This window comes from Primulina huaijiensis, chromosome 5, assembly GCF_012295235.1.
Source record: "Primulina huaijiensis isolate GDHJ02 chromosome 5, ASM1229523v2, whole genome shotgun sequence".
Classification (NCBI taxonomy): Eukaryota; Viridiplantae; Streptophyta; class Magnoliopsida; order Lamiales; family Gesneriaceae; genus Primulina; species Primulina huaijiensis.
The window spans coordinates 6,306,333-6,331,704 of NC_133310.1; the positions used below are offsets into that span (position 1 = coordinate 6,306,333).

A 25,372-nucleotide genomic window follows, 5' to 3' on the forward strand; every position below is an offset into this window, starting at 1 on the left:
TAAAAAACAATGGCATATTCAAGAATAAATCAACAATCAACACGTGAACTAATTAAATCAAGGTTCGGGGTAGAACCTCCTTAAATCCCAACAAATATTGAAAGTTTAGCTACTAGAATTCATAGTGAAAAAGAGCAAAACAATGTTTAAACAATAAATTCTAAATTAGAAATACTAGATTTGACGAAAAATGCGAAGAACGATGCTTGGAATCTCGATAATCTTCAACTCCCAAACTTTGCTCCAAGCTTTTCTCTCTTTTTCTCTACTCCTTAGCTCGGAATAATGTCTGAATCCCTAAAACTCTTCCAAATCCCCTTGCCATATCATCCGAATTCAGAAATAAGGGAAGAAATCGGCCAAGAATCTTTCCAAAAAAAATCAAATGCGCCCGGGCAGATATAATTTTCCACCCGGGCAGATAGCTTGTGTAAATTGTATTTTAAAATTTTCCTTTGACGCGCCCGGACGGACAAAATTTTTCGTGCGGGCGGATAGCTTGTGCAAATCTTCTCCAATTCACACCTTGTAGGCGCCCGGGCGGACATAAATGTGCGCTCAGACGGATGTTCCTCGAAAATCGACCACTTATTTTCAGTTTATTCACGAATATCCTGCATTTTCAACCACGAGACTTATGAGCGACAAGAAAACATAATGTATGCCAAAACACTACAAAATGCATTCAATCTAAACAATATATGCAACACAATGGGACATCACGTGACATGAAAAACAAGTAAAATCCACCTATATCACGCCCCTGAGACCAAGACCACGGCGTTCACACAGGGACTCCAGGAAGGGGACTTCTTCTAGTCTCTAGTGAAAAAGATATCAAAAAATTTCGAGGATCTACTGTCTCGGGCAGAAAAATATATCAACATGGAAGAAGCTCAGAAGTATAAGAGGGAGGCTGTTAGAAATGAATTAAAGAAGTGACTAACCAGAAAGGACAGAAGAGCAGGCGCGAAAGGAGAATCCTTTGGGGCGTTTCTCCAATTATGCTCCCTTAAGAAAACCAAAAGATCGGGTGGTGCACCTTTGTAAAGAGAAGGAAACCAGCTCTCACCGTCCTTCCCAGGGCCCGAGGCCATCCTTGAAATTTTGTATACTCCACCAAGAATGTTATCATGACACCAGCGAGTGCAAGCAATTGAGAAAAAATCATCTTAGGTGAGATCCTGTCAAAGTGAATCCAGCAACAAAGAAAGCAAGGGGACTCCCATAGGTACCTAGGAGTTCGGGACATGTATCATCCGCCAGGGCCCAAATTTGGAGACCATGCTGGGAAGTTGCCCTAGACCCACCTTATCAGAGAGAGCCCGAGAAGGTAAGATCTGGTGAAAATCTCATACCTTGGGAGTAATTAAAATGATCTATGGAGGATCCACTGATGGTTATTCCAACCGAGCTCGGAAAGCATGGAGCCGACGAGAACTCTTGGGTATAAGTAGCATGGGAGGAGAGGAGAAGCCGACCAACAGCTTCGGACCTCAAGATTTACAAGGCGTCAGTTTACATCATAATGACGCTTTGGTGATCCAGGCCAAGATCACAAATTATGACATAAGGCGAGTGTTTGTAGACTCAGGCAGCTCCGTCAACGTCATATTCCAAGGAGCCCTGGACCAAATGGATTTAAAGGATTATAAACTCGAGCCCGTGGAAACCACAATGTTTGGATTTGCAGGTCATTCGATCCACCCTGGAGGGGCGAGGGGGGAGATTGTGCTTCCATTGACGGTAGGATATGGGGACTTAAGAAAATCAGTTATGACCACGTTCAGTATGGTCGATGCAGCCTCTTCGTACAAATTCATACTAGGAAGACCGGCTATGAACACCTTCAAGGCCGTCGCCTCCACTTATCATCATAAAATTAAGTTATCCGTGAGGGTCAGAATCGGGGAAGTTCAAGGAGATCAGCCCTCTTCAAGGAAATGTTACGTTGAGACTATTAGAATAGAAAAAAGATGGCAAGAGTGGATGGATATTTAAAAAGAGGAGGAAGAGGTGACGAAGTGCATTCAGTAGAGGAGTTGCAAGCATTAGTGGGAGAAGGGCAGGACAAAATTGTTTTAATTCTCGGAAACCCCGGGAGAAATACCAAAGTTGCCTGAGACTTGGAGTCAATCACCTGAACTCAATTAATAACTTGTTTACAACATTATGTGGATATCTTCGCATGGTCCCCTGCAGAGTTAGTTGGAATCCCGACCAATGTAGCTGAGCACAAACTAACCACCCTCCCAAGTTCCCGACCAATGGTGCAAAAGAAAATACACTTCGCACTAGAGAAAGATAAGATAATAGCAGAGATAGTAGAGGAGCTCGAAAGAGCTGGCCAAGTCCGAGAGATCCAATTTCTGACTTGGCTATCAAATATGGTCCTAGTTCAAAAAGTCACATGGAAGTGGAGAATGTACGTGGATTTCAGGGATCTGAACAAAACATGTCCCAACGACTGTTATCCTTTGCCTCGGATTGATCAGTTGGTCAACTCCACCTCGGGTTATGAGTTACTATGTTTTATGGATGCCTACCAAGGATATCATCAAATTCCATTGTGCCCGAGAAGATCAAGACAACGTCAGTTTTATGACTTCTGGTGATACATCTTGTTATATAGTAATGTCGTTTGGTTTGAAGAATGCAGGGGCCACTTACCAGCGGTTGATGGATAAAATTTTTGAGAAATAAGTCGGAAGGAATGTCGAGGTGTATGATGATGACATTTTGGTCAAATCCAAGGAGAAATCAATCTTTATCTTATATCAAGAAGAAACTTTCTCAACTCTCATAAAATATGGCATCAAGTTGAATCCATTAAAATGCACTTTCGTAGTAAAGTGTGGAAAATTCTTGGGTTTCATAGTAACCGAGAGGGGAATCAAAGTCAACCCGAAAAAAGTAAAGACTATCTTGGATATGGTTTCTCCGAAAACAGTAAAGGATGTACAAAAACTAACGGGCAGAATCGCAGCATTGTCCCGGTTCATATAAAGATCATCACATCGGATTTATCCTTTCTTTCAGATATTGAGGAAGGCCCAAAGATTCGGATGAAATGATAAAACTGAGAAAGCCTTCCAAGATTTGAAGAATCATCTAGCTGAGTTGCCCATCTTAGTTAAACTCGGGCTGAGAGAAAAGTTGTTGATTTATTTGTCTACCACTGAATATGTCGTCGTCTCGGTCCTTATTCAAGAAGAAGGATTTGATCAGAAGTCGTGTATTATGTGAGCTATGACCTCAGAGGCCCCGAGTTGAGATATACTGAGCTGGAGAAGATAACCCTGACATTGGTCATGACCGCAAGAAAATTGAGACCTTATTTTCTGTCTCATCCTATCATTGTCCTTACCAATAGCTCACTCGGGAAAATCATGACTAATCTGGACATTTCGGGAAGACTGGTAAAATGGACAATAGAGCTCGGGGAGTATGACATCACTTACGAATCAAGGACTGCCATAAAAGCTCAAGATTTGTCAGACTTCCTAATCGAGATGGCGAAGCTTTGGCAGGAAGAAGTTAGGAAAATGTTTTTTATGGTATGGATACCAAGAAAGGTAGTGGGGTGGGAGTCTTTCTAGTTTCTCCCATGAGAGAAAAGATATTGCAGTAAGATTGGAATTTCGGGCTTCAAATAATGAGGCTAAGTATGAATCAGTGGTAATCTGAATGAAGACCGCCCGAGAAGCTTGGTCTACCAAAATCTTTCTATATTCTGACTCTCATCTAGTTATTCAGCAAGTCAAGGTCTCCTATGAAGTCCAGGAGGGGAGGTAAAAGGAGCATTTAAAAGCCATTCAAGAACTATCGAAAAGCTTTACTGACTGAAGTGCAGAGCATATTCCGAGAGAAGAAAATATTGAGGCCGATTCACTCGCCAAAATGGCATCTTCTTTGGCCGGAGAGGGTGATCGGGATATTATTTATCACACCAAACTTGTATCAACCATAGATACCGGTCTAGTAACTTCCCAGGAAAATTCATGGAGAACGCCCCTATTCGAGTTCATTTCAACAGACCGATTGTCGAGAGATCCTCAACAAGCTTAGAAAATCAAGAAGCAGTGTTCCAGTATCAGTGTCCTTAATGTAGAATTGTACCGATGATCATTCCAGGGCCCAATTCTCAAGTGTTTAGCCGGAGAAGAAACTAAATATGTGTTAAGGTAAATTCATGAAGGGTCCTGCGGAGACCATCTTGAGACCATAGCACTCACCCAAAAATCATTGGTGGCTGTATTGTGGTGGTCTACCATGAATACAGATGCCCGAGAACTGCTCAGATCTTTTGAAGGATGTCAGCGCCATGGTAATTTTTGCCACAACCTGGCCTCATCTTTGAAGCATGTTCGAGCATCTTGCTCTTTTGATCAATGGGGTAGACATTGTGAGACCATTCCCAGTAGCTCGTGCCTAGAAAAAATTATTGTTAGTAGCAGTCGACTACTTCTCCAATGGGTGGAGGTCGAGCCCCTGGCCAAAATTATTGAAGATGAGGTATTAAAATTTTTATGGAAAAACGTAGTTTGCAGGTTCGAGCTATCAAGAAAGTTAATATCCGATAACAACTGACAATTCCAAAGGTGAAAAATTACGGCCTAGTGTAAAGAAATGAAAATTATTCAGTCTTTCATTTCAGTAGCTTATCCTCAAGCTAACGGGCAAGCTGAAGTCACTAACCGGATAATTGTTCAAGCGTTAAAGGCCAGATTGCAGGGTATTGGAAGAAATTGGGTGTAAAAAGTGCCAAGTGTTCTATGGGCTTATCGAACAATTCCTCGAACTGCTACTAGAGAAAATCCTTACAGTCTGGTTTATGGATCTGAAGCAGTGTTGCCAGTAGAGATCGGGCAGACTTCGGCCAGGGTTCAAACGTATCCAGAAGAGAATTATGCAGCTCGAGGCCCAAGAATTGGACTTGATAGAAGAGAAAAAAGAAAGAGCAACAATTCGAACGGAAGCTTATCGAGGATGACTCATACGAGCTTATAACCAGCGAGTCCGACCTCAGGAATTTCAAGTCGGTGATCTTGTCTTAAAAATGACCAAGGAGATGTGGGAAAATGAGAAGCCCGGTGGGAGGAACCTTACAAAGTGGTGTGAAGAATTAGTTCTGGAGCATTGTATTTAGAAGATGACCAGGGTCGATCTTTGAAAATACCCTGGAATGCTTTTCATCTGAAAAAATATTATGCTTGAATTGTATTTATTATTTGAATATTAATGAAGTAATTTCTCTTTTCAAGTATGTGCAAGGTATTTTATGTACATCTGGGGAGACATGAGGCCTCGACAATATATCTAAACCCGGGAGGCATGAGGCTACGCATGAGGCTACAGTAATATATCTAAACCTGGGAGGCATGACGTCCCGGTAATATATCTAAACCCGAGAGGCATGAGGTCCCGGTAATATATCTAAACCCGAGAGACATGATGCCCTGATATTATATCTAAACTCGGGAGGCATGAGGCCTCGGTAATATATCTAAACCCGAAAGGTATGAGGCCACGGTATTATATCTAAACCTAGGAGGCATGAGGTCACGGTAATATATCTAAACCAGGGAGGCATGAGGTCCCAGTAATATATCTAAACCCGGGAGACATGAGGCCCTATTATTATATCTAAATTTGAGAGGCATGAGGCCTCGGTAATATATCTAAACCTGAAAGGTATGAGGCCCCGATATTAATTCTAAACCTAGGAGGCATGAGGCCCCGGTAATACTTCACGAAATCTTGAGGAAACAAGCTCTTGATCTTTTGTCATTGAGTGAATATTCATAAACTACCAATTATCTTTCAATACTTGGATTTCTTTTTATTTCAAGCCGACCGATGTATTTTAACCATGAAGGACCAATCATTTCCCAAGACACTTAAAGTTCTTTGAGGTATTTATTTTTTATGGGTTAAAGTTATGCGCTTGAAATGAAGAATGCAAAGGGAAAATTAAAGAATGGAATTTCAATAATAATAGCCCGAAAGTTGGAAGAACAAGAAAAGAAAAATAACCATATTCTACATTGCGGAGGTCTTCCTGCTCACCAGCCTCCTTCTATCCCGTTTCCTCATACTCCTTTGGAATAGACTAGATCGCTAGGCCGAAATCAGGAAAGCTTTCCCTATCCGCCAGAAGGAGTCCAGCTTATTCAAACTACTCCTGGCACTTGTCGAAGCCAGTCCAAAAGAAAAAGTAGGCCTTGCCTTGACCGCTGATTTAAACTCTGGAGATTGAAGGAAACGGACTTGTCATTCTTCCTCGGATTGCTGTTGGGCAACTAGGGCTACCTCAGCCTCTAGAGCCCAGGCTTTATAGCTATTTAACTCCTCAGCCAAGGACTGGGCCCGGGGCTCCAAAGATGAGAGCTTAGATCTCAAGGAATCAGCCCGAACATTGGCAGCATCAACATCTATCTGGGTACATAGGAGATCCGACCTGGCCACCTCCAGTTGTTGATAGTTCACCTTTGAGGTTGTTCTCAAGCCGATGTCTACCTCTTTGTGTAGGAGCCGGGCTTGCTCCAACTCGCCCTGAACTTGCTGATGGAGTTCGTTGGCAGCCCGATACCGTCAAGCCTTTTTCTTGGCAAGTAAAGCTACCTCCTCATAGGTAGCTATCAACATTTGAAGACCCTACAAGGAATGATGGGTAAAAGAAAAGTACACCTATTTAACACTAGAAAAAAGACTCTAAGAAAACTCACCGAGAAAGACCGAGAAGCACCCTCGAACAATTTGTGGTTGGGAGACAAACCCCAAAGATGAGCCTATTCCACATGAGAAATTAAACTCTCAACGAGTTTCACCCCAGCTGAAAAGACCCCATCCAAGAATAGGTTGCCCCGAACTGTCTGTGGGATGGAGTAGTGAGGCTCGGTAGGAATCTGTGCTTAGGAGGACGGGAGGGAATGGATTGTCCGGGATGTGCCTTGGCCTTCTTCATCCGCGTCGTTGAGCAGGATCATCTCGGAAGTAGAACCAGATTTCCTCTTCCTCTGGATGAGAGGAAGGTGATCCACTGAATCGCCAGGTGAGCTAGGATGCTCTGCCCTTTCTTCTTCCTGGCCCTCCTCCCGGGGATCGTCGATAGAATTTTCCCGGGAAGATGGAATCGTATCAGCCTGAACAGTAGCAGCTTCTCGAGCTTCGATAGCTGCATGCTGGGCCAGAGCCTTTTTCTTAGCAGCAACTTTCCGGGCATCACATTTTTTCTCCTCAGCTTCTTTCTCAGCATTTCGCCTTTTTGCAAAAGCTTTTTGCATCTCTTGTTGATCTAAAATAAAAAAGAGGGCCTTAAAATAAAATTTTAAACAAATGGGAGAGAAATAGAAAGAGAAGAAAAGCCAGAGAGAGAAGTTACCGGGTTGGGCGCGCGAGCCGGCTATTTCGTCAATAACCCTATCTATAGGGTCCTCAGCCAGGGCCCTCAACCCGTAGGCCCACTACAAGAAAAAAAGCCAAAGACAACGATGAAAAGCCGTTGTCGTAGGTCATGTAAAATCGTTGTTAAAGTCCTTGTGGTTATAGGTTGTGCTCAAAGACAACGGTGAAAAACCGTTGTCGTAAAAGGCCAATAACAATGGTTAAACACCGTTGTCGTAGGTCTTCTACAACCGTTGTTAAAAGCTCTGTGGTTAAAAAGTGTGCTGAAATACAACGGTGAAAAACCGTTGTTGTAGACATCTAACACAACGGTGAAACACCGTTTTTGTAGGTCTGTAAAACCGTTGTTAAAAGCCCTGTGGTTAATAGGTGCGCTCAAAGACAACGGTAATAAACCGTTGTTGTTGATGTATAAAGACAACGTTGATAAATCGTTGTCGTAGCTATTAAAAACCGTTGTCTTATAACAACGACAACAGTTTTTAACCGTTGTATTTTATCGTATTCGGCTACAGTTAATCAATGTTTTTAAACCGATGTCTTTTGCTGCAATATACAACAGTTTTACAACATTTTAAATCTGTTGTCTTTGGATTTGATTTACATTATTTTAAAACTGTTGTCTTATATATAATATTCTATTTAAACCATAAATAAATTAATTAATTAAAAAAATTTGGGTGTAAAATAATATATCAGTTAAACCCTTATATAAAATCAATTCAAACATCAACATATATACTTGATCAAGAACTACATGCATGAATTACAACAGAAATATGTCATTCATAGACTTGTAATTTACCAAACCAACAATTAAAAAAAGTATGTAACCATATTCCAAAAACTTTTAGTCAAGTTCACAAAAATAAAAATACCCTACAACCAAGACTTGCACATATCAACTCCAAATTGTCTTCTGTAGCTTGTTGGAATGAATTTCTCTGCCCGTGCATCTTCCAAAACATCATTACAGTGCCTGTGAAAATAAAAACCACATAATTTTAATCAGGGCCTAGAAAAATTTTGGCATAACCTCCCCACAAGTAGGACATACCATAAAATTTAAAAACACACCACAACAATATATATTCGAAATAAATTTAAATACGACCATACACCACACCAATCACCTACACAGCCAGACCATACATCACACCTATCACCTACACAGCCAAACCATACATCACACATATCACCTAAAATTATCACATTCTTTCAACATATCCCGAAAGCAATGAAGAGATCCAAATGTCATGAACCAACAAACGTGCAACAAAAAAAATCACGTCCTACCTATTCATAAATATGATCCTGTATGCATTCGGCTAGCTCGGTGAGAACCTCATCAATTTCTTCCATAGAATACTCTGTTTTTGTGAACTATGAACACATACAAAAAGTATACTATAATACATCTCAAACAACTTCAAATGACCCAAATAATCGAGTGAAATTCTTACCCAAACGGATGACAAATCGTGCACAGAATAGGACTAAGATTCACGACCTTGCCTTGCTCAAAACTACCAATTACCGTTGCAATCAAGGTCGACCGGACATGGGCTACCTTCGCCAGTCCTCGGTGACGGAGAACGGACGAGCGGCGGTTTTGATTCGGCTGGGAAAAAAGAGGGCGACGGGAGTGGGTTTGGGGTGTGTGTGTGTCGAGACTTTAATTATAAGGTGAAAGTGTGTGTTATGCGAAATATAAGTGTGAGGAATTAGTAGGGATTTTGGTTTTTTTAACAACAGTTTTTTAAACAGTGTTGTTAAAGGAGTTATAGTGTTGCTTTAAAAGTTTTTTTTTAGTAATACGACAACGGTTTATTTAAACTGTTGTCTTAGACCCTAAATTTGTACATTAGACAACGAGTTTATAAACCGTTGTGGTAGATGCTAAAAAAATCGTTGTCTTTCACTGACGTTAATAAACAACGATTTTTAACACCGTTGTCTTAGCAACATAAAAACGCACTCATAGACAACGCTATTAAGAAACGTTGTCCTAGCTACTAAAAAATCTGCTCATCGACAACGATATAAAAACTGTTGTCGTAACCCAAAAAATACAACGGTTTTAATACAACGGTTTTTAACACCGTTGTCTTAGCTACATAAAAACGCGCTCATAGACAACGGTATTAAGAACCGTTGTCGTAGCTACTAAAAAACCCGCTCATAGACAACGGTATAAAAACCGTTGTTGTAACCCATAAAAGACAACGGTTTTAACAAAAACGATTTTTAAAACCGTTGTCTTTGCAACCAAATAGCACAGCCATTGACAACGGTTTTCTAAAACCGTTGTCGTTGACCCATAAAAGACAACGGTTTTTTAAAAACCGTTGTCTTTAACAAAGAAAAAATTAACAAAGACAACGGTTTTCGTTAAAACCGTTGTTAAAGGGAAAAAGACAACGGTTTTTGATAAAACCGTTCTCTTTTGAGTGTCGTTGAAAGTAAAATTTCTTGTAGTGGCCACCAAGTTGTCTGCAAAAATGAGTGAGGAAGAAGAGAATTTTTGTCCTTCCACAAGCTCTTGGCTCCGAAGAAAGGGTTTTTGAGTTTTTAAATTATCAGGGAGCTCAGGTTGGACGGGGAATTTGGGCAAAAAGCTAACAAGGAATTTGGGAAAGAAAGAAGAAGGATGAAAAAGTAGAGCCCTTTCCATCCCTTCAGAGAAAAAGGGATGTCATCAAGGAATCGGCTATTTAAACGAGTCGAAAGAGAAAATGCATTATCACCAAAACGACATGCAAAGAAATAATTAAGAATTAGGGGATTAATGAGAAAGTTATGCATTTTAAAGAGAATATAGGTCGATGTCATTATCTTGAAAGAGTTAGGATCGAGCTGGTTGATAGGCACCCTGAAGAAGCGGGCTACCTCAATGTAGGAATGAGGGATGAGAAATCTAAGACCACTACGTACTTGATCCCGGAAGAAGGTGAAGAAACCTTCTAAGGGTCGATCGGCCCTGTTCGAGGTGCCCGAGATCAAGATGGAGTAAAAGAAGGGATGGAGCCGAGGACCCTAAGGTCTTCTTCGGCCCTGGGGCGCGGAGTATTGTCCATATATAGTAGAGAACCATGGAGCACTCGGGACGCTGGGCTGAGATGAATTAGGAGCTCAGCCTTGCCCTTACCTTTTTGGTAAACTCAGGAAATCCCGGTGGTTGGGGGCTTGGTCGTCTGGTTTTTAGAAATTTTGGGGAAACGAGGGGCGGCTGATCTTTTGGAAGATGGGGAAGTAGAATTTGAGCGCGTAGCAGCAGACTCATAACTAGATAAGCCACGCACATTCCCTCCAGAAGTAAAAATAGAATCAGACATGTTTTAAGAAAGGAGCACTTAGATGGATTTGGAGAGAAGACTGGCCGTAAAACAGTAGATCATCAAAGAAGAAAGGAAGATGCCGAAAACCTAGAGTGCTGGAGAGCGAGAGTGCAAAGATGTAAAAGTGAAAAGGGAAGAAGTTTGTTAACTATTTATACTCAGGGGAATATGGCCCTGAACCGTAGATTTAAAAATAAATGGAGGGATGAGATGTTTTTAAATGGAGGGATGAGATGCACCTCGAAAATTGTGCGAAGCATGTGAAAAGGAAGGCGCAGAATCCTAAGTGGCGCCTGACTTTCCAATTAATAGGGCTTACTTCATGATAGCATCAGCCCTAGTCCATTTGGATCTGATGTACTGGTGGGCTTCCTTCCCATGACCAATCAAGTGACTCGAGATAGCGAGTAGGACTCTAGCCCGACTGTGTTGAAAGGGGAGTTGTGGTATCACCCGGTGAGATTTGGGTACAAGATCCGGTAGTCAGAGGGTACTCAGGTCATCTTTAGTCAGGGTTTTAGGTAGTCAGGAAGCCAAGGAGGATCCAAGCTTGTAGTGAGAGCTCGGGTAGTACATTTAGCAGACAGTGTACCACATCACGGTCATCTACCTGAACACCCGGGCACATGTGTCATCTTCTGGTTCACATGTATGGGGCATTATAACTTAATCATCATTAGGAGGTTTTTCGGCGTGCGTAAGGGTGATGTGACTAGGCTGAAGCAAGTATGGATTATTAGACTTCTCAGTAACATTAGGCAGAGCATGGACGACCATCTTGCAATGAATAGCAGCTCGACGCTGAAAACAAAGTCATCATTGACTTTTCTCTTATAAATACCAGGTTTACTTGATATTAATGCATTCAGATATATATTCTTGTGAAAAAATACATTCTCTTACTATAAATTACTTTATTGACTTGAGCGTCGGAATGGCTAATCCGAAAAACCTTCCGACACCCTACTAACGATCTCTGTTATCTTGAGTGTGAAGATATTTTAGACCCCATCCAAAATCTAGTATATCCTGGCAGGAATCAGTCCGACCTGGTGTAATTATCGACCACTCTCAAACCCAATTCACCCAGTCATCATCAACAGCCTTCTGGAACTTTAATCTAGTTTTGTTTCTCTAGAACAGAATGTTCATATAAATCCAGCTTACTTTATTTGGTCTTTCCCGAAGGTTCCTTGTTTATTCAACTCTAGTAATCCTCTTTCACTAATATGACCTAACCGGACATTCCATATTCTTGTTTTATCGGTATTAGTTTGAACATGGAAAGCACTTGATCATTACAGGGCTTCCCTTCCAATACATATAAACCATTGTGCCCAAGTCCTTTCATTACCACCATCAAACCTTTAGTGATATTGAGAACTCCATCACTTGCCTTGAATTTATAACCAACTTGATCCAACATTCCAAGGGAGATTAAATTCATTTTCAATCCTGATACCAACCCAACTTCTGATAATATTTTAGTTGTTCCATTAGATAATTTAATCTTGATAGAACCAATACCTTTCAACTTGACAGGCCACATTATTACCCATAAGAACTTTCCCACCACCAAGCTTGGTGAAATCACAGAACCAGTCCCTATATGCATGGACTCATGTGGTTCTTTCTGAGATTTTTCTGTGGTTACTAGCAATGCATCCGCGCTTTCATGTCCATCTTCTGTCACTGCAGCATCTCCACAGCTCATTTCTTTCTCCTTATATTTCTTATTTCATTCTGGGCAATCCCTTTTGAAATGTCCTTTGTGACACAAGAAACATTTCCTTTTTATCTTAGATTTTGACCTTGATCGAGATCCGCCCATGTTCTTGGATTCTCTTCTGTCTGATCGACCCCTCACAAAAAACTCTTAGCTTTGTTCATCACTGGTCATCTCAGACCTCTTATTTAGTTCATTTGCCTTCAGAGCAGCATGAACTTCTTTTAGTGTTAAATATTCATTTCCATAATTCATATTGTCTCTAAGATTTTCATGAGTAAAGTGATCAAAGCAATAACATTGCTTGGTCTCATCGTCGATCTTTATTTTCAACGTGAGATTTTGGTTGAATTCTCAATAATAATATTAATATAAATAAATATTAAAAAAATAACTTTGTTTTATGAAGAAATAAACCAACATTGACAAATATAAATTAAAAGTCTAATTTTTTTGTTCACAAAATAAATAGCAATAAAGGTTGGATTTTGATGAGAGAAATTTGTAAAATAAACATAGTTAAGAACATGACATGCTCAAACATATTTCAAATACATTTGAGAAAGTCATTTTCTTAAAAAAAAATAGTTGAACCAGAGTTAAAAAAATTTACCCCGATTTTGATGGCACCCTTACCTCAGTCAACCGAATTTCGCAATTAAAAATTTATGTGCACATCAATTTTAGAAAATGAGAGATACTTATTTTTTAAAACTAAAAATCTGTTATATTATTTAAAAATAAATTTGACATTTAATAAGTACAAAAATATTTAAAAATTCACTTGTTCAAATAAATTATTGTTTAGTTTCTTAAAATAAAAAAATCCGAAGCTTATCACTTCACATAGCCCCAGGGCACCAGCATTATTTTCACCGTTACATGTTCCCACATCGGTTAAATTACACATAACGGGGAGAGCTTATCCTATAAAAATCGAATTTGATCGTACTGTCATACAAAGCAGCTGCGCAGTGAACATAAAGCGAATTATTCTTTCGCCTTTTACTAAAGAATACCGTGTGTTCGTTGCATTTCAGCAGCATACAATTATTTTTGGAGGGTTTTCTCTTTCGGTTGGCCCCAACAATTTAGTTCAAAATATTTCACGCCTATTTTTGCAGGGTCTCTCTTTCCTTTCGTTGGGCCCCAACAATGAAGTGTGAAATTTCATGTCTTGTGTAGCGTATATTCTGTTCTTACGATTAAGGATAATGTATCTCTTAAAATTTATATTTATAATGTACAAAAAGTCATAAATAAACTAGTCGAATACAATAATTTGAGCTTGGAATAGCAAAATCATACACAAAGCTAATATCTAATATAAATTATTAAATAAAATTTTTCAGAATTCTAAAGTGTTCTTATACTAAAATATTTGTATCATTGGACCACCTAATAATTAAAGCTGTTAATTTTAAAGATTGACCTCAAGCATGGCATGTATCTTGACCGGAGATTGATTTAGAATAAGTGAATAAATAATCTCAATAAATTTTGAAAATATTTTGATTTGGTTAATAAAACCGAAATGTAATTCTCGTCGATAAGGTATCAATAAACCAACAATTATTTACTGCGCAGAAAAAAAAACTCACGGATAAGGGTTTAATACAATAAAATGGCTTATGGTAAGAACAGTTAGACTATCAAATATTGAGCAAAAACAGGCTAACAGAAATGTAAATAACACAAGTTTGTTTCGGGATGTTTGGGAACTTGAATTATTCTTACGTCCCTTTCTTCCTTGCAAAAGAATTTTGACAATTACAACAGTTTGAAACTGCACACTTTAGCAAGACTTACCACACAGCCTAACTGAAACTCTCAGTATCTCAGAAACTTAAACACGATTAGCAGTAAGACTTCTTACTCTTAATTACAATGATTTTTCAATGAAATTCTAACATTAATTGATCCTCAATTATCAGATTACAAAGTATAAACGTGTGCTTGATATGATCGGTTGGGCTTTCAAAAATTTATTTGAACTCGAAGAACTTTGCTTAGACATATAGAAATATTGAAGTTCGGAGGAGAGTTCTTAAGTAAGTGTTGGGTGCAATAGTTGTCCTTGTTTGGTAGAGCGATCGAACAGTGATGCTTGAGCTACTGTGCGGTTTAAAAGATTTGAGTTGCACCATTATCACCAGTTATAGCTTTTGATAAAGCGGTAAGCACTCGGTCCTACAATTGGTATCAGAACCACGGTCACAGGTTCGATTCTCATTTATTGCAAGGAGTGTAATTATTTGGAGGGAGATTGTTGAGTGCAATAATTGTCCTTGTTTGGTAGAGCGATCGAACCTTGGTGATTGAGCTGTTGAGCGGTTTAAAAGATTTGAGTTGCACCATTACCATTAGCTATAGCTCTTGGTAAAGCGGTAAGCATTCGGTCCTACAGTAAGCCTGAATGATCTATATATATATATGGGCATCGCCTGCAACGATCGTCTTTTTAAATATGAAAATCTGTTGCAAATGCAAACGTCAATGAGCTATGTCATTGTTCTTTTTAACAAATAGTACACATTTGGTAGTACATATGGACTATGACATTCAACTTATTGAAAAAGAAGTTACTTGAGATCTTATCCAATCATTAATCGGCTTTACTTTTCAGGAATGATAAGCAGATTTTCAGGGAATGTTCGTTGATTTGACTAATTGATCCATCGAGTCATACTATTCTTATTTGTTGAGTCTCATGAGAATGCCCAGTGCACTTGTATTGTATAATCTTTTTTTTTTACCTATTTTAATGAACGACGAATTCATTATAAAAAAACAACATGAACAACAATAATAACAACAACAACAATAATAATTGTCTAAATATCATCAATCACCAATAAATTAAAATAACTGAATACATTTTCAAACAAAATCAAACCAATCAAGACATGAATAAATTATTTATTTTCAAAAGCTTGATTTAATTTCTTTATATATTCATACAAACATTCAATTAAATTGAAATTTCTAATAATAAAAACGTACCGAACTAAAAAAATCAAATTATATGAATAATGTATATTGAAGTTTAGTATGTTTAAAAATATTGAAATTATACAAAGTAAATTTTTATATAAAATAATTACAACGGGACATTTAATTTTCTTATGGAATTGAAATAATAATTCCTATAATGATTATTTTATTTAATGAAATAATAATGTTAGTATAGCTCATCAATATCATATTTGTTGATTTTTATGTATAATATTGTCATTTCTTTACTCGCACCCGCGAATTGGCACTTTTTTATAACGTGCTTTTGTTTTTTTGTCAACAGCTTGTGTAAAAACATATATATAGAACAATATCTATATATGATTATTGTAGTTTGAAGTGTGTATAATAAATTAACAACCGTGAGATTATCTTGAAAATGTAATTTATTGAAATAAAACAAATCGGAAATTCAGAAAAAGTCAACAAATTCGGTTCGGTTTGGATTTGATAATTCCAATCCACGGATTAATTCGTATGTGGTTTGGATTAATCAAAATTTCCAATTCAGAGAGAGTCAAATTTAATCAGCTCGATTTTGGTTCGAAAAATTTAAGAATCCAAAACGATGTATGGGAATGGAAGGGACCATATTTTGGAATTATTTCCCATTTTCATGCACTAAACGGAAGGAAGAATCATCCAAGCTAGATATCGTTAAGAAATATGGTTGAGGAGTAATGGAGATCTATATGAACTAGTGGTTGTGCTATGGGTTCCATACTTACCTTGACGGGGTCAATACGTAAGAGCTAATATATTGTAGTCGGGATTCACCATTTGCCTATGTGTGAAGATATCTTATGTGATCTGACGAGTTAATAGTGCAAGGAATCTCTGTCAAAGTAAGACATGTACGTTTTAGAAAGACTTTTCCCCAGTTGCACATATCATGTCACTGTTATTATTTAAAAATACATCACATCTTTATCGAATTTATTTACAACTCTCGATAAACCAATAGTTACAGATTCGATCGAGATATATGAGTTCAAGGGATTGTACTGTACGCTAACAATAACTTAAGGTTTTTGCAGGCACTATCAGTGATACATAGGGGATCATGGAATAATGCTACTAGACGGTCTTACCATGATACGATAGGTGCAATCAGACTTCATTTCTGAAATTCTCGATCAAGGTGCTAATGAAAAGAATGAGGCTAATTAGCCTGAATAAAAATAAATGTTATTCTGAATCAGGCACTATCAGTGATACCTAGGGGATCATAGAATGATGCTACTAGACGGTCTTACCATGATCCGATAGGTGCAATCAGACTTCAGTTCTGAAATTCTTGATCAAGGTGCTAATGAAAAGAATGAGACTAATTGGGGTATGCCTGAATAAAAATAAATGTTATTGCGAATCACATGAAGTTATGAACTCACGGCTCGCTGTATCTTTGAATCATTAAGAGTCATACAAGTATCAGATTATGTGTTCCCGTTGAGATAGTCAAGTTCAAGGAGTTGAATTTGACGACTGCAGTTTGATGAAGATGAAACAGATTGCTTATAAAGGAGTTTATACGTGGTTTCCATGTATTGGAAGTTGTGGAAGTTAGATTAACTGTTAATTAAGTGAGGAGAGTGAAACTGCCTATTTTGGTGAAAGAATTCACAAAATTGTCAGCTGGCAAAAAAAAGAACAGTGAAAATTTTGATATTCGAAATTTTCCGTTTTCATTATATGAACAAGATTTATACCTTCAGTACATCGGAGCTTTCTGATCGTCGATCAAAGTTATAATGAGTTCACAATTATTTATTTAGTAAATTTAGAATCTATTAATTAAATAATAATGTTAGTAGTGGTTACTACTACATGTACATGATTCTCGTAGAATATTCTAAAAAGGTCTAGAACATGGAAATTTTAATTATTTAATAAAAATAAAAATCCTAATGTGATTATGATTATGAATCCTAATGTGAGCGGGGTTTCTGATGTGATCAGGAATCAAAGTTTATAAATATTTCGTTGAGTGACATATGAAATACCATAAGTTTTTACACACAAATTTTGACATACAAAATTTTTTGTCCAGCAAAATTATTATCCCTCTCCTCTCACAAAGAATTTCAGCCACCATAGTTTTTCACAAGAAATTCACAGCAAGTTGCATGACCACATTGCCGCAAGATCTCTGAAATTTCGGTGATCAATTCTCGACGCAAAATTGTTTAAGATATCTAGTGCGATCTAAACAAAGAATCTGATCTTCGATCATGAATATGATTAGAGGATCAAGGGAGAGATATGTTCGTAGGAAATTACAAGAAGTGTTATATCCATTTAAAAACAAGAATAGTTAGATTTGGTCCTGTGTGCAAGGTTTAAGATTGTATAAGTTTTGGCAACCTATTTTTATAAGATAGCGTCCTAAGTTCAAGATTCATACAAGTATTGGTAACATTAGATTTGTATACGTATTTCGTGATTATTTTCAATCTATGTGCGTCGAGTGTCCTGTTTCTTTATATAGATATTCGTATTTGATATTATCATAACAAAAAACTTGTCAAAATCCAACTCCATTTGTTAGAAGTGAGAACAACTTCCATTGAACTTTTGTTTTGAGGGGAAAAAACCACTAATCCATCATATATTTTGATTACAGCTATCTATATACTTCCAGAAAGGAACATGAAAAAAAGAGAGGCTTTGTTGGTCCTTAAAATGTCGGATTCAACGAGTGAATCAAAAGTTCGATCTATTGGATCTCTCCCAAATTAATCACCTCATTAATCCAAAATAAGAGTTTTAAGTTTGCCTCCTCGGGATATGGATTTAACCAAAACAAAAAATTCCGCCGTTCATAATGATTTGAGAAACGCGTGTTAATTAAATTAGCGCCTAACCAATGGAGTTCACATTTTCTATTTCAACAAAATCTTGGAAATCTGTCAGTTCGATGTTAAATTAACACTTTTGTTAAAACTAACAATTCAAATATCTGTTTTATCATCAAAGAATCGTTGCACAAATTTTATCCTCTTGCTATCAGTTTCTGTGAAAAAGAAGCGTTGGTGGATTCCATAAATTTGACCCAAAAAAAAAAAAAATCCAACGTTTATCGTGATTCCACTGGAAGAAGAAAAAATGCAGTATCGGCAAGAGATTTCATATTTATAGAAATCCATTCAATGAAAATAAAACAAAAGTTCAATGGAGAAAACTGCATGACAACTAGCCTTATTTCTTTACCCTTTCCCACATGGAGAAAACTGCATGACAAAAGGAGAACCTACCATATAAATAACAGACTCAAACTTCAATAAAACAATGCAGCTGCGCAGTGAGCACAAAGCGAACTATTCTTTCGCCTTTTACTAAAGAATACCGTGTGTTCGCTGCTTATAAGCAGCATACAACTATTTTTGGAGGGCTCAATTCTCTTTGAGATTTGCCCAACAATTAAGTCTAATGTTTTTTATTTTAAGGGTAACAAATTCTAATTAAAATTTGAACAACTTGGAAAATGGGATTTACCAATTAGGACAATCTTTGCAAGAAATGAATAAATCTGATTGAAAAATTTTGTTTACTAGATAAGTTATGTTTAAAATATTTAGAATAAAAAAATAAATACAAATGATATAATATAATGGAAATAAAAAGTAATGAATACTTTTTAAATTTTTTTTCACGAGCTTTTATACTGAAGGATATTGGTGAAATTTAATCAGAAAAATTGGAGTAAATGAAACTAAGTATGACTTATTTTAGAAAGCTAGAACTAATAATAGAATTGCATATTATTTCCAATTTATACTAAAAAAAAGTAAAGATTAGGAGTGTGCAGCAGTCGGTTTGGTTCGGTTTTAATAAATTACAAGTCGGTTTTTCGGATTTCGATTTTTTAAATTATTAATCCGAAACCAAACTACTTTATTTCAAGTTGTATATTTTACTAATGATCTAAGAACCTGAAATTAATTATATGATAATTAGACATAATTAGAATAATTATTAAGTTATTAAAGTAAATAATTCTTTATGCGAAATAAAATTAGAAAGTATGTTGATTATATGAATTTTGAATATCGGAGATTTATAAACTATATAAAATACATATAAAGTTAAAATAACACATAAGTATAAAATAAAATACAAATCCAGGATAAATGGGCACAATTATTATTATTAATTAAACACAATACACACATATACATACATCCATTCAATTTCAATTAAAGAAAGAAGAAAAAAACATGAAAAAGATCAGTTGATTTGTCAAATAATGAAACCTGTCCAGGATCGTCAAACTAAATATGCTAATAATAGTCATCGACATCTAGAGTTTAAAGTAGAGATTTTGTGTTATTGAAAATATCATCGGATACGGGGTATCCTATTTGCATTCTTGACCGCAAATATAAAGTTATTTGTAACAAAATTATACCACTTGTTCGAGTTCAATGGTCGATGCATGTGGTCGAACAATCAACTTGGTAGATAGAGGAGAAGATGAGAACATCTTATCCATATATGTTTGATTTTTAGTATTGGATTTTTGTATCCGTATCATGTGTAAGATTCATGTGTAAACAGAAATTTCGAGGAAGAAAATTTGTTAAGGGGTGGAGAAATATAATGTCCTGAAATTAATTATCCAGTAATTTAATATAATTAGAATAATTATTGAGTTATTAAAGTAAACTAATTATTTATGTCAAATAAAATTGAAAAACGTGTTGACTATATATATTTTCAATATCGGAGATATGTAAACGATGTAAAATACATATATATAATTAAAGTAACACACAAGTGTAAAATGCAAAATGGGGTTAAATTGGCACACATCACTATTATTATTAATTAAATACAGTACACACATATACATACACCCTTTCATTTCCAATTTAAGAAAGCAGAAGAAAAGCCCGACCCCCAATCCTTGCCACCCGTCACATTTTTTTCCTCCTCCAGCCGCCGTCGCGTCGAGCCACGAGCTACCGAAGATGAAGCGCAGCAACACAACAACCTCGTTTTCTTAGCTCGACGTCCCTTTTTTCCATGTATCGAGAATAAAACAAGCCCGAGCGAACCCTGCTTCAGCCATCTGCGTGCGCTGATTCTTCCTCTAATTTTAGTTGAGATTTTGTTGCGATTTCTTGGTTATTTAGAGTCAATTGAGTAAGGATTCGAAGCTTAAACCTTTAATTTCTGTTCCTGCAAATTTCATCCGATTTCCAGCCATTTTTAGGGTGATTCCGGCGTGATTTCCGGCATGTCTCTGGCGATTTACCACCTTGAGAACGCCAGCTGTTCGTTAGCTTCAATTATTGGTATATATTTGACTCGACTCTAGCCTTTGTTCGAGATTAGCATATTTTCAAATTTTGGGAAATTACTCGCTCTGATTTAAATTATTTCGACTTCGCAAATCAACGACAAAGGTCTCCGCAAGTATGATATTTTTTTCATTCAAAATTTCAAATAAACATTTTAATAATATATTGTAGAAAATTATAAAAAAATTATATTTTAACAATCAAATTCATTCATGATCAATCAACATTACACGATAGTATTAGTATATATAATTTCTTATATATTTCGTATTTAGACAAAAACGATGATATATAGACAAAATATAGTTTCAAATAGTTTACAACAATGCCATGTATGTACATGCACAAAAAAATCGTTTAAATTTTTCTGAACTGTATTCCATTATTATTTTATCATTTTCACAAGTACATTAATTATTGATCTATAATTCTGTGCAGGACATGACAAATTCTAACTCCAACTCTTACATCATTGAAAAGCGACAAATGCTAACGCATAATGAACATAAAAAGAATACATTCTATGACTCAACAACGACGACAATCTTATCTTGCTCGACGTCGATCAAATTACAAAATTAGAAGAATGGATTTGACTTCTTCCATTTCTACTCAAACCAGCATAGTATAATACGTAGTTTCACTTCTTCCATTTCTACTTCAAAACAGCATTGTATAATACGTAGTTCAAAAAATATTTACATGGTCTATAAGTGATACTTTTATTGTGTGTTAGATGCACAACACACTTACAATATGTCTATATTGTTCAACAGATCATCAAATAAATTGGAGATTGGCACAGCGTACCAGACGACGATCAATGAATGAGGATGCAAGGAGCATGGAATTGGCTCGCCGTTGTGCAAATTATCGAAGGAGACAAGATAATGATAGATCATCAATTCCAGATGAGTCTAATCTTGGTAATAGTCATTTTGTTGCACCAACTATAATGATTCAAGAATCAACTCATAAAATCGATGAAAATCGTAAGTATCTTCCACAATATTTGGATTCTATCCAAAATATAATGTTAAACAATACTTTCTTGGCAAAAAAATCTATTATTTAATGATGTATTGTACAAAACATCCTAAATAGTTCTCATTCTCAAGTACTACTACAGCTACCAAATTTTAAAAAGCTCCACATCTATTGTTCATGACAGTTGTTGTTATGACTACAATGCGACAAACATGTCGCTCAGAGCCAATATCTTTTCATAATTTGACATCACATTTCGAGAGTGGAAGTACTACCACACGTCTACCATTGCCAAATTCTATTCATCAAGGTATTCTACTATATCCACATAAATAGTCGATGCGATATATATGTTTCACACCTTTATCTATTATCAGTGGGTTTAAATAAAATTAAATAATTGAATCAAAATATTTTATATCAATTAGTCTTACTTCGCTAAATAACTGTTTCACTATAAATATATTTGTCACATACATGTGTATTTATTTTTTATTGAGAAAATTTTTTATTGCTTCTGCCATCAATTTAACCTCTCAAGTTCTACATTTAATATTTAATGACTTTGTTGAGAGTACATCAACCATGTGATTGATTTTTATTTTTTGTTTCAATTTTCAACATTTTATGGACAAATTTTTAATCATTTAAAAGTTTCAAAAGTTGACTATATTTTTTTAAAACATGAAAAATATAATTTGAACACATTGTACATTTTTTAATGTATTATTTTCAGAGTTTCATAAAAAATATAATTTAATTATTCTCATTTTCCGAAAATTCATATATATATGGAAAATATTATTTAAAAATATTATGTATATTTTTTACCCGTACTATATCAAATATATGACTTCTTCATTACCGCTTATATGCATTTCACAATTTCAAATAGGATATAGGAGAAAAAATAAGTATTTTAGAATTTATGCAGTATACAGTATATATCGTTAAATATTTTGAAAATGAATTATTTTTAAAAACAAATTTTACAAATAGGTTAGAATAACAAATTTCCATTATATAATTTATTGGTTCATTCTTTTATCAACAATATTTTTTTAAATTGTTAGATTGAAGATTAATTTGAAAATTTTTGCAGGAATTAACTTCAATGAAAACAATGTCATTACTAACATACAACGATATCGGAACCTAGCAAGAAATTTGTGTACGTGTTTCGACAAATTGACAAATGTCAAGACATACCTAACTGTAGGCTCATCATCAGGCAACAAAAACCTAATAAACATCAATATAGTTTACCAACAACATCTCACGTTGCAGCTGTCATTGTTGACAATGAATGTCAAGAAACTCTGAGCAATCGAGATTATTACTATACAAGGAATCGGTGGAAATCTTATCAGCATTCAAGATATAGTTAGCTATTATGACCATTTGTAATATCCTCTCCTTCTACCATATGATACATACGGTTGGGACATAAATAGCCGAAATATCAATGGTACTCTGTAACGTCCGGAAAACCAACCTACGTAAACCACATGCATGCAAAATTATTTTAATTGCTTAATTGTTTTATTTAACTGTTTTTAAATGCTTGCATGATATTTATTATATGATTAAATATATGATTGCATGATTAAATGACATAATTACATGAAAATTAAGGATTTTACCCGATTATTCGATAATAGGCGGGGGAAATGAGACCGGGGACGACCAAGACAAGAATTTGTATTTTTATTAAATAATGGCAAGACTTCTTAATATGATTAAAAATGATTTAATATTCCTAAAAATATTGAATTTTGAATTATTTTTCGAGTCGAGCTCGATTTTTCCCGGGAAGCCTGTTTTGGGCAAACAAGGAGTTTTAAAAGATCAAAAATATTATTTTATGAAAACTAATTTTATAAACTTTTATTATTTAATTAAACAAGTGTTATTGGGTCAAATTTAATTAATTTAATTAGGTCCAATTACCATTAAACTTGCAAGCCCAAAACCAAATCCCATTAATATGTTAATTAAATTATAAATAAAGTCCTACGTCTACTAAACCTCACAATTCCATACCACCAACAGCTGTAAACACACCACACACACAATTCATAATTTTGAAAATTTGGAGGAAAATAAAGGCTTGTGTTCATCGTCGTCCTGTCGTTCAACGTCGCACCCTCGCCGAAGATCGTATATTCGAGCGTTATAAACGCAAAGACACATTTTCTAAACTCTTTCAACACCATACAAATCATATTATGCATGATTTAATTGTTGATGCATGAAAAATATAGGTGTTTGATCACTTTTACGGTAGAACGTTTATTTTCAAAATTACGATGATTTTACGTTTGTTTTGAAAAACGTTTTGAATCAGACGAGTGCGCTGCCAATACATGATAAATTATTATTGAATTATAGTCAAAACATGATAAATTTAAAGGTTATAAGGTTGGGCAACCGAAGGAACAAGAAAAAAAAGGAAGAACCGTAGGCTTTATGGCTTGTAAAAAAAAAAACTCAAGGGGCTCGTTTCTTTGCATGGGGCTTGGGGGCTCGACCAGGGATGGTTCAGGGGCAGTGGTGGTCTCGGTCTAGGGCTGGGTTGGGTCATAGGGCTGCTAGGGTTCGATCCTTGGGCTGGGGAAGAGTCCACGTGAAGTGGGACTCTCCCCCACGCTCGGGTTTATGCAGCAGCGGCTAGGGGACGCGCTGGATGGGCTTGGGCGAGCCAAGGTGGTCCAACAGGGTCCTAGGATGATGGGCAGGGGTCGGGCCAGGGGCTGGTGCGGCTGGGTTGGCTGCTGGTTAGAGAAAAACGTGAGGCAACCATGGGATCGCGCAAGCTGCTGTGTGGTTTCAGGTGGGTCGTGCGTGAGTCTAAGGGTCTGGGCTGGACTTGGTTGGGTCTGGGCATGGTCCAGGGTTGGTTAGGGTCAGGTTGGTTTGGTGGTGGCTCGGCTGGAAGTGTCCTAGATGGCTAGGAGTCTTGGTGAAGAGATAGGAGTCACGCGCAGATTCTGTGGCTGGTTCCAAGAGAGTTTGAGCGAGCTAGGGCTAGGTTCTATGGGTCAGGGTTGGTCAGGAGGGTGCTTAGGTGGGTTGGCTCGGGTTTGGATCGAGGTGGCTTGGGCGTGGCTCGAGTAAATTGGTAGATGGCTCGGTGGGTTCGTATATGTGTCAATTTCGAAAATTTAAGGAAGAAATTTCGAACCACGGGTCCACGGGGGTGGCTCATGATTTGGAAGGGTAGAATATATAATAAAAATGTTATTTTTAAAATTTGGGATCAAAATATTGAGTTTTGGATTTATCCGGGATTTAATCGCCACACGAAACGCTAATTAAAGAATTAATTGAAATGCCTAGTTTTAAGCTTTATAAAATTATGGAAAATTATATTTAAGCTTAAGTAATTATTTAGAATAATCTCATGTCATTAAATGTTGGAAAAAGATAAATTCGAGAATTTTTACGTACAGGGACAAATCGGTAATTTTACACTTAGGAAAATGTGAAAAATGCTTGGCAGCGTCCTGAAGGATCATAACGCATGTTAAATGATATTATATGATTTAAAATGATGAATTTGGTTATAATATGTATTTTTATTATTTATGGTAAAG

At 36.4% G+C, this 25,372-nt stretch overlaps 2 protein-coding genes and 2 non-coding genes across 4 annotated transcripts in view; all 4 read left to right on the forward strand.

The window, feature by feature from the left end:
* The first annotated feature begins 1,374 nt into the window (after positions 1-1,374).
* On the forward strand, positions 1,375-2,001 carry LOC140977588 (uncharacterized). Its single transcript, XM_073442344.1, has one exon. It carries the CDS (start codon positions 1,375-1,377, stop codon positions 1,999-2,001), a length of 627 nt encoding a protein of 208 aa, XP_073298445.1.
* Positions 2,002-13,435: 11,434 nt separating this feature from the next.
* On the forward strand, positions 13,436-13,554 carry LOC140977918 (U5 spliceosomal RNA). The gene has a single exon (XR_012175484.1). It is a non-coding gene; the product is annotated as a U5 spliceosomal RNA (small nuclear RNA).
* A 5,224-nt stretch (positions 13,555-18,778) lies between these two features.
* LOC140977917 (U5 spliceosomal RNA) lies at positions 18,779-18,896 on the forward strand. Its single transcript, XR_012175483.1, has one exon. It is a non-coding gene; the product is annotated as a U5 spliceosomal RNA (small nuclear RNA).
* A 1,466-nt stretch (positions 18,897-20,362) lies between these two features.
* Positions 20,363-25,372, forward strand: part of LOC140976557 (uncharacterized) — a 46,862-nt gene continuing 41,852 nt past the window's right edge. The window contains exons 1-4 of the mRNA XM_073440795.1: positions 20,363-20,587; positions 20,692-20,783; positions 21,566-21,781; positions 21,961-22,086. Coding sequence (XP_073296896.1) covers positions 20,726-20,783; positions 21,566-21,781; positions 21,961-22,086 — 400 coding nt within the window. The 5' untranslated portion in view covers positions 20,363-20,587; positions 20,692-20,725. The remainder of the gene's footprint in view (positions 20,588-20,691; positions 20,784-21,565; positions 21,782-21,960; positions 22,087-25,372) is intronic.

What these genes read in the sequence shown, in the direction of transcription:
- LOC140977588 (XM_073442344.1), top strand. Translation starts at nt 1,375, where the DNA reads ATGATCTATGGAGGATCCACTGATGGTTATTCCAACCGAGCTCGGAAA.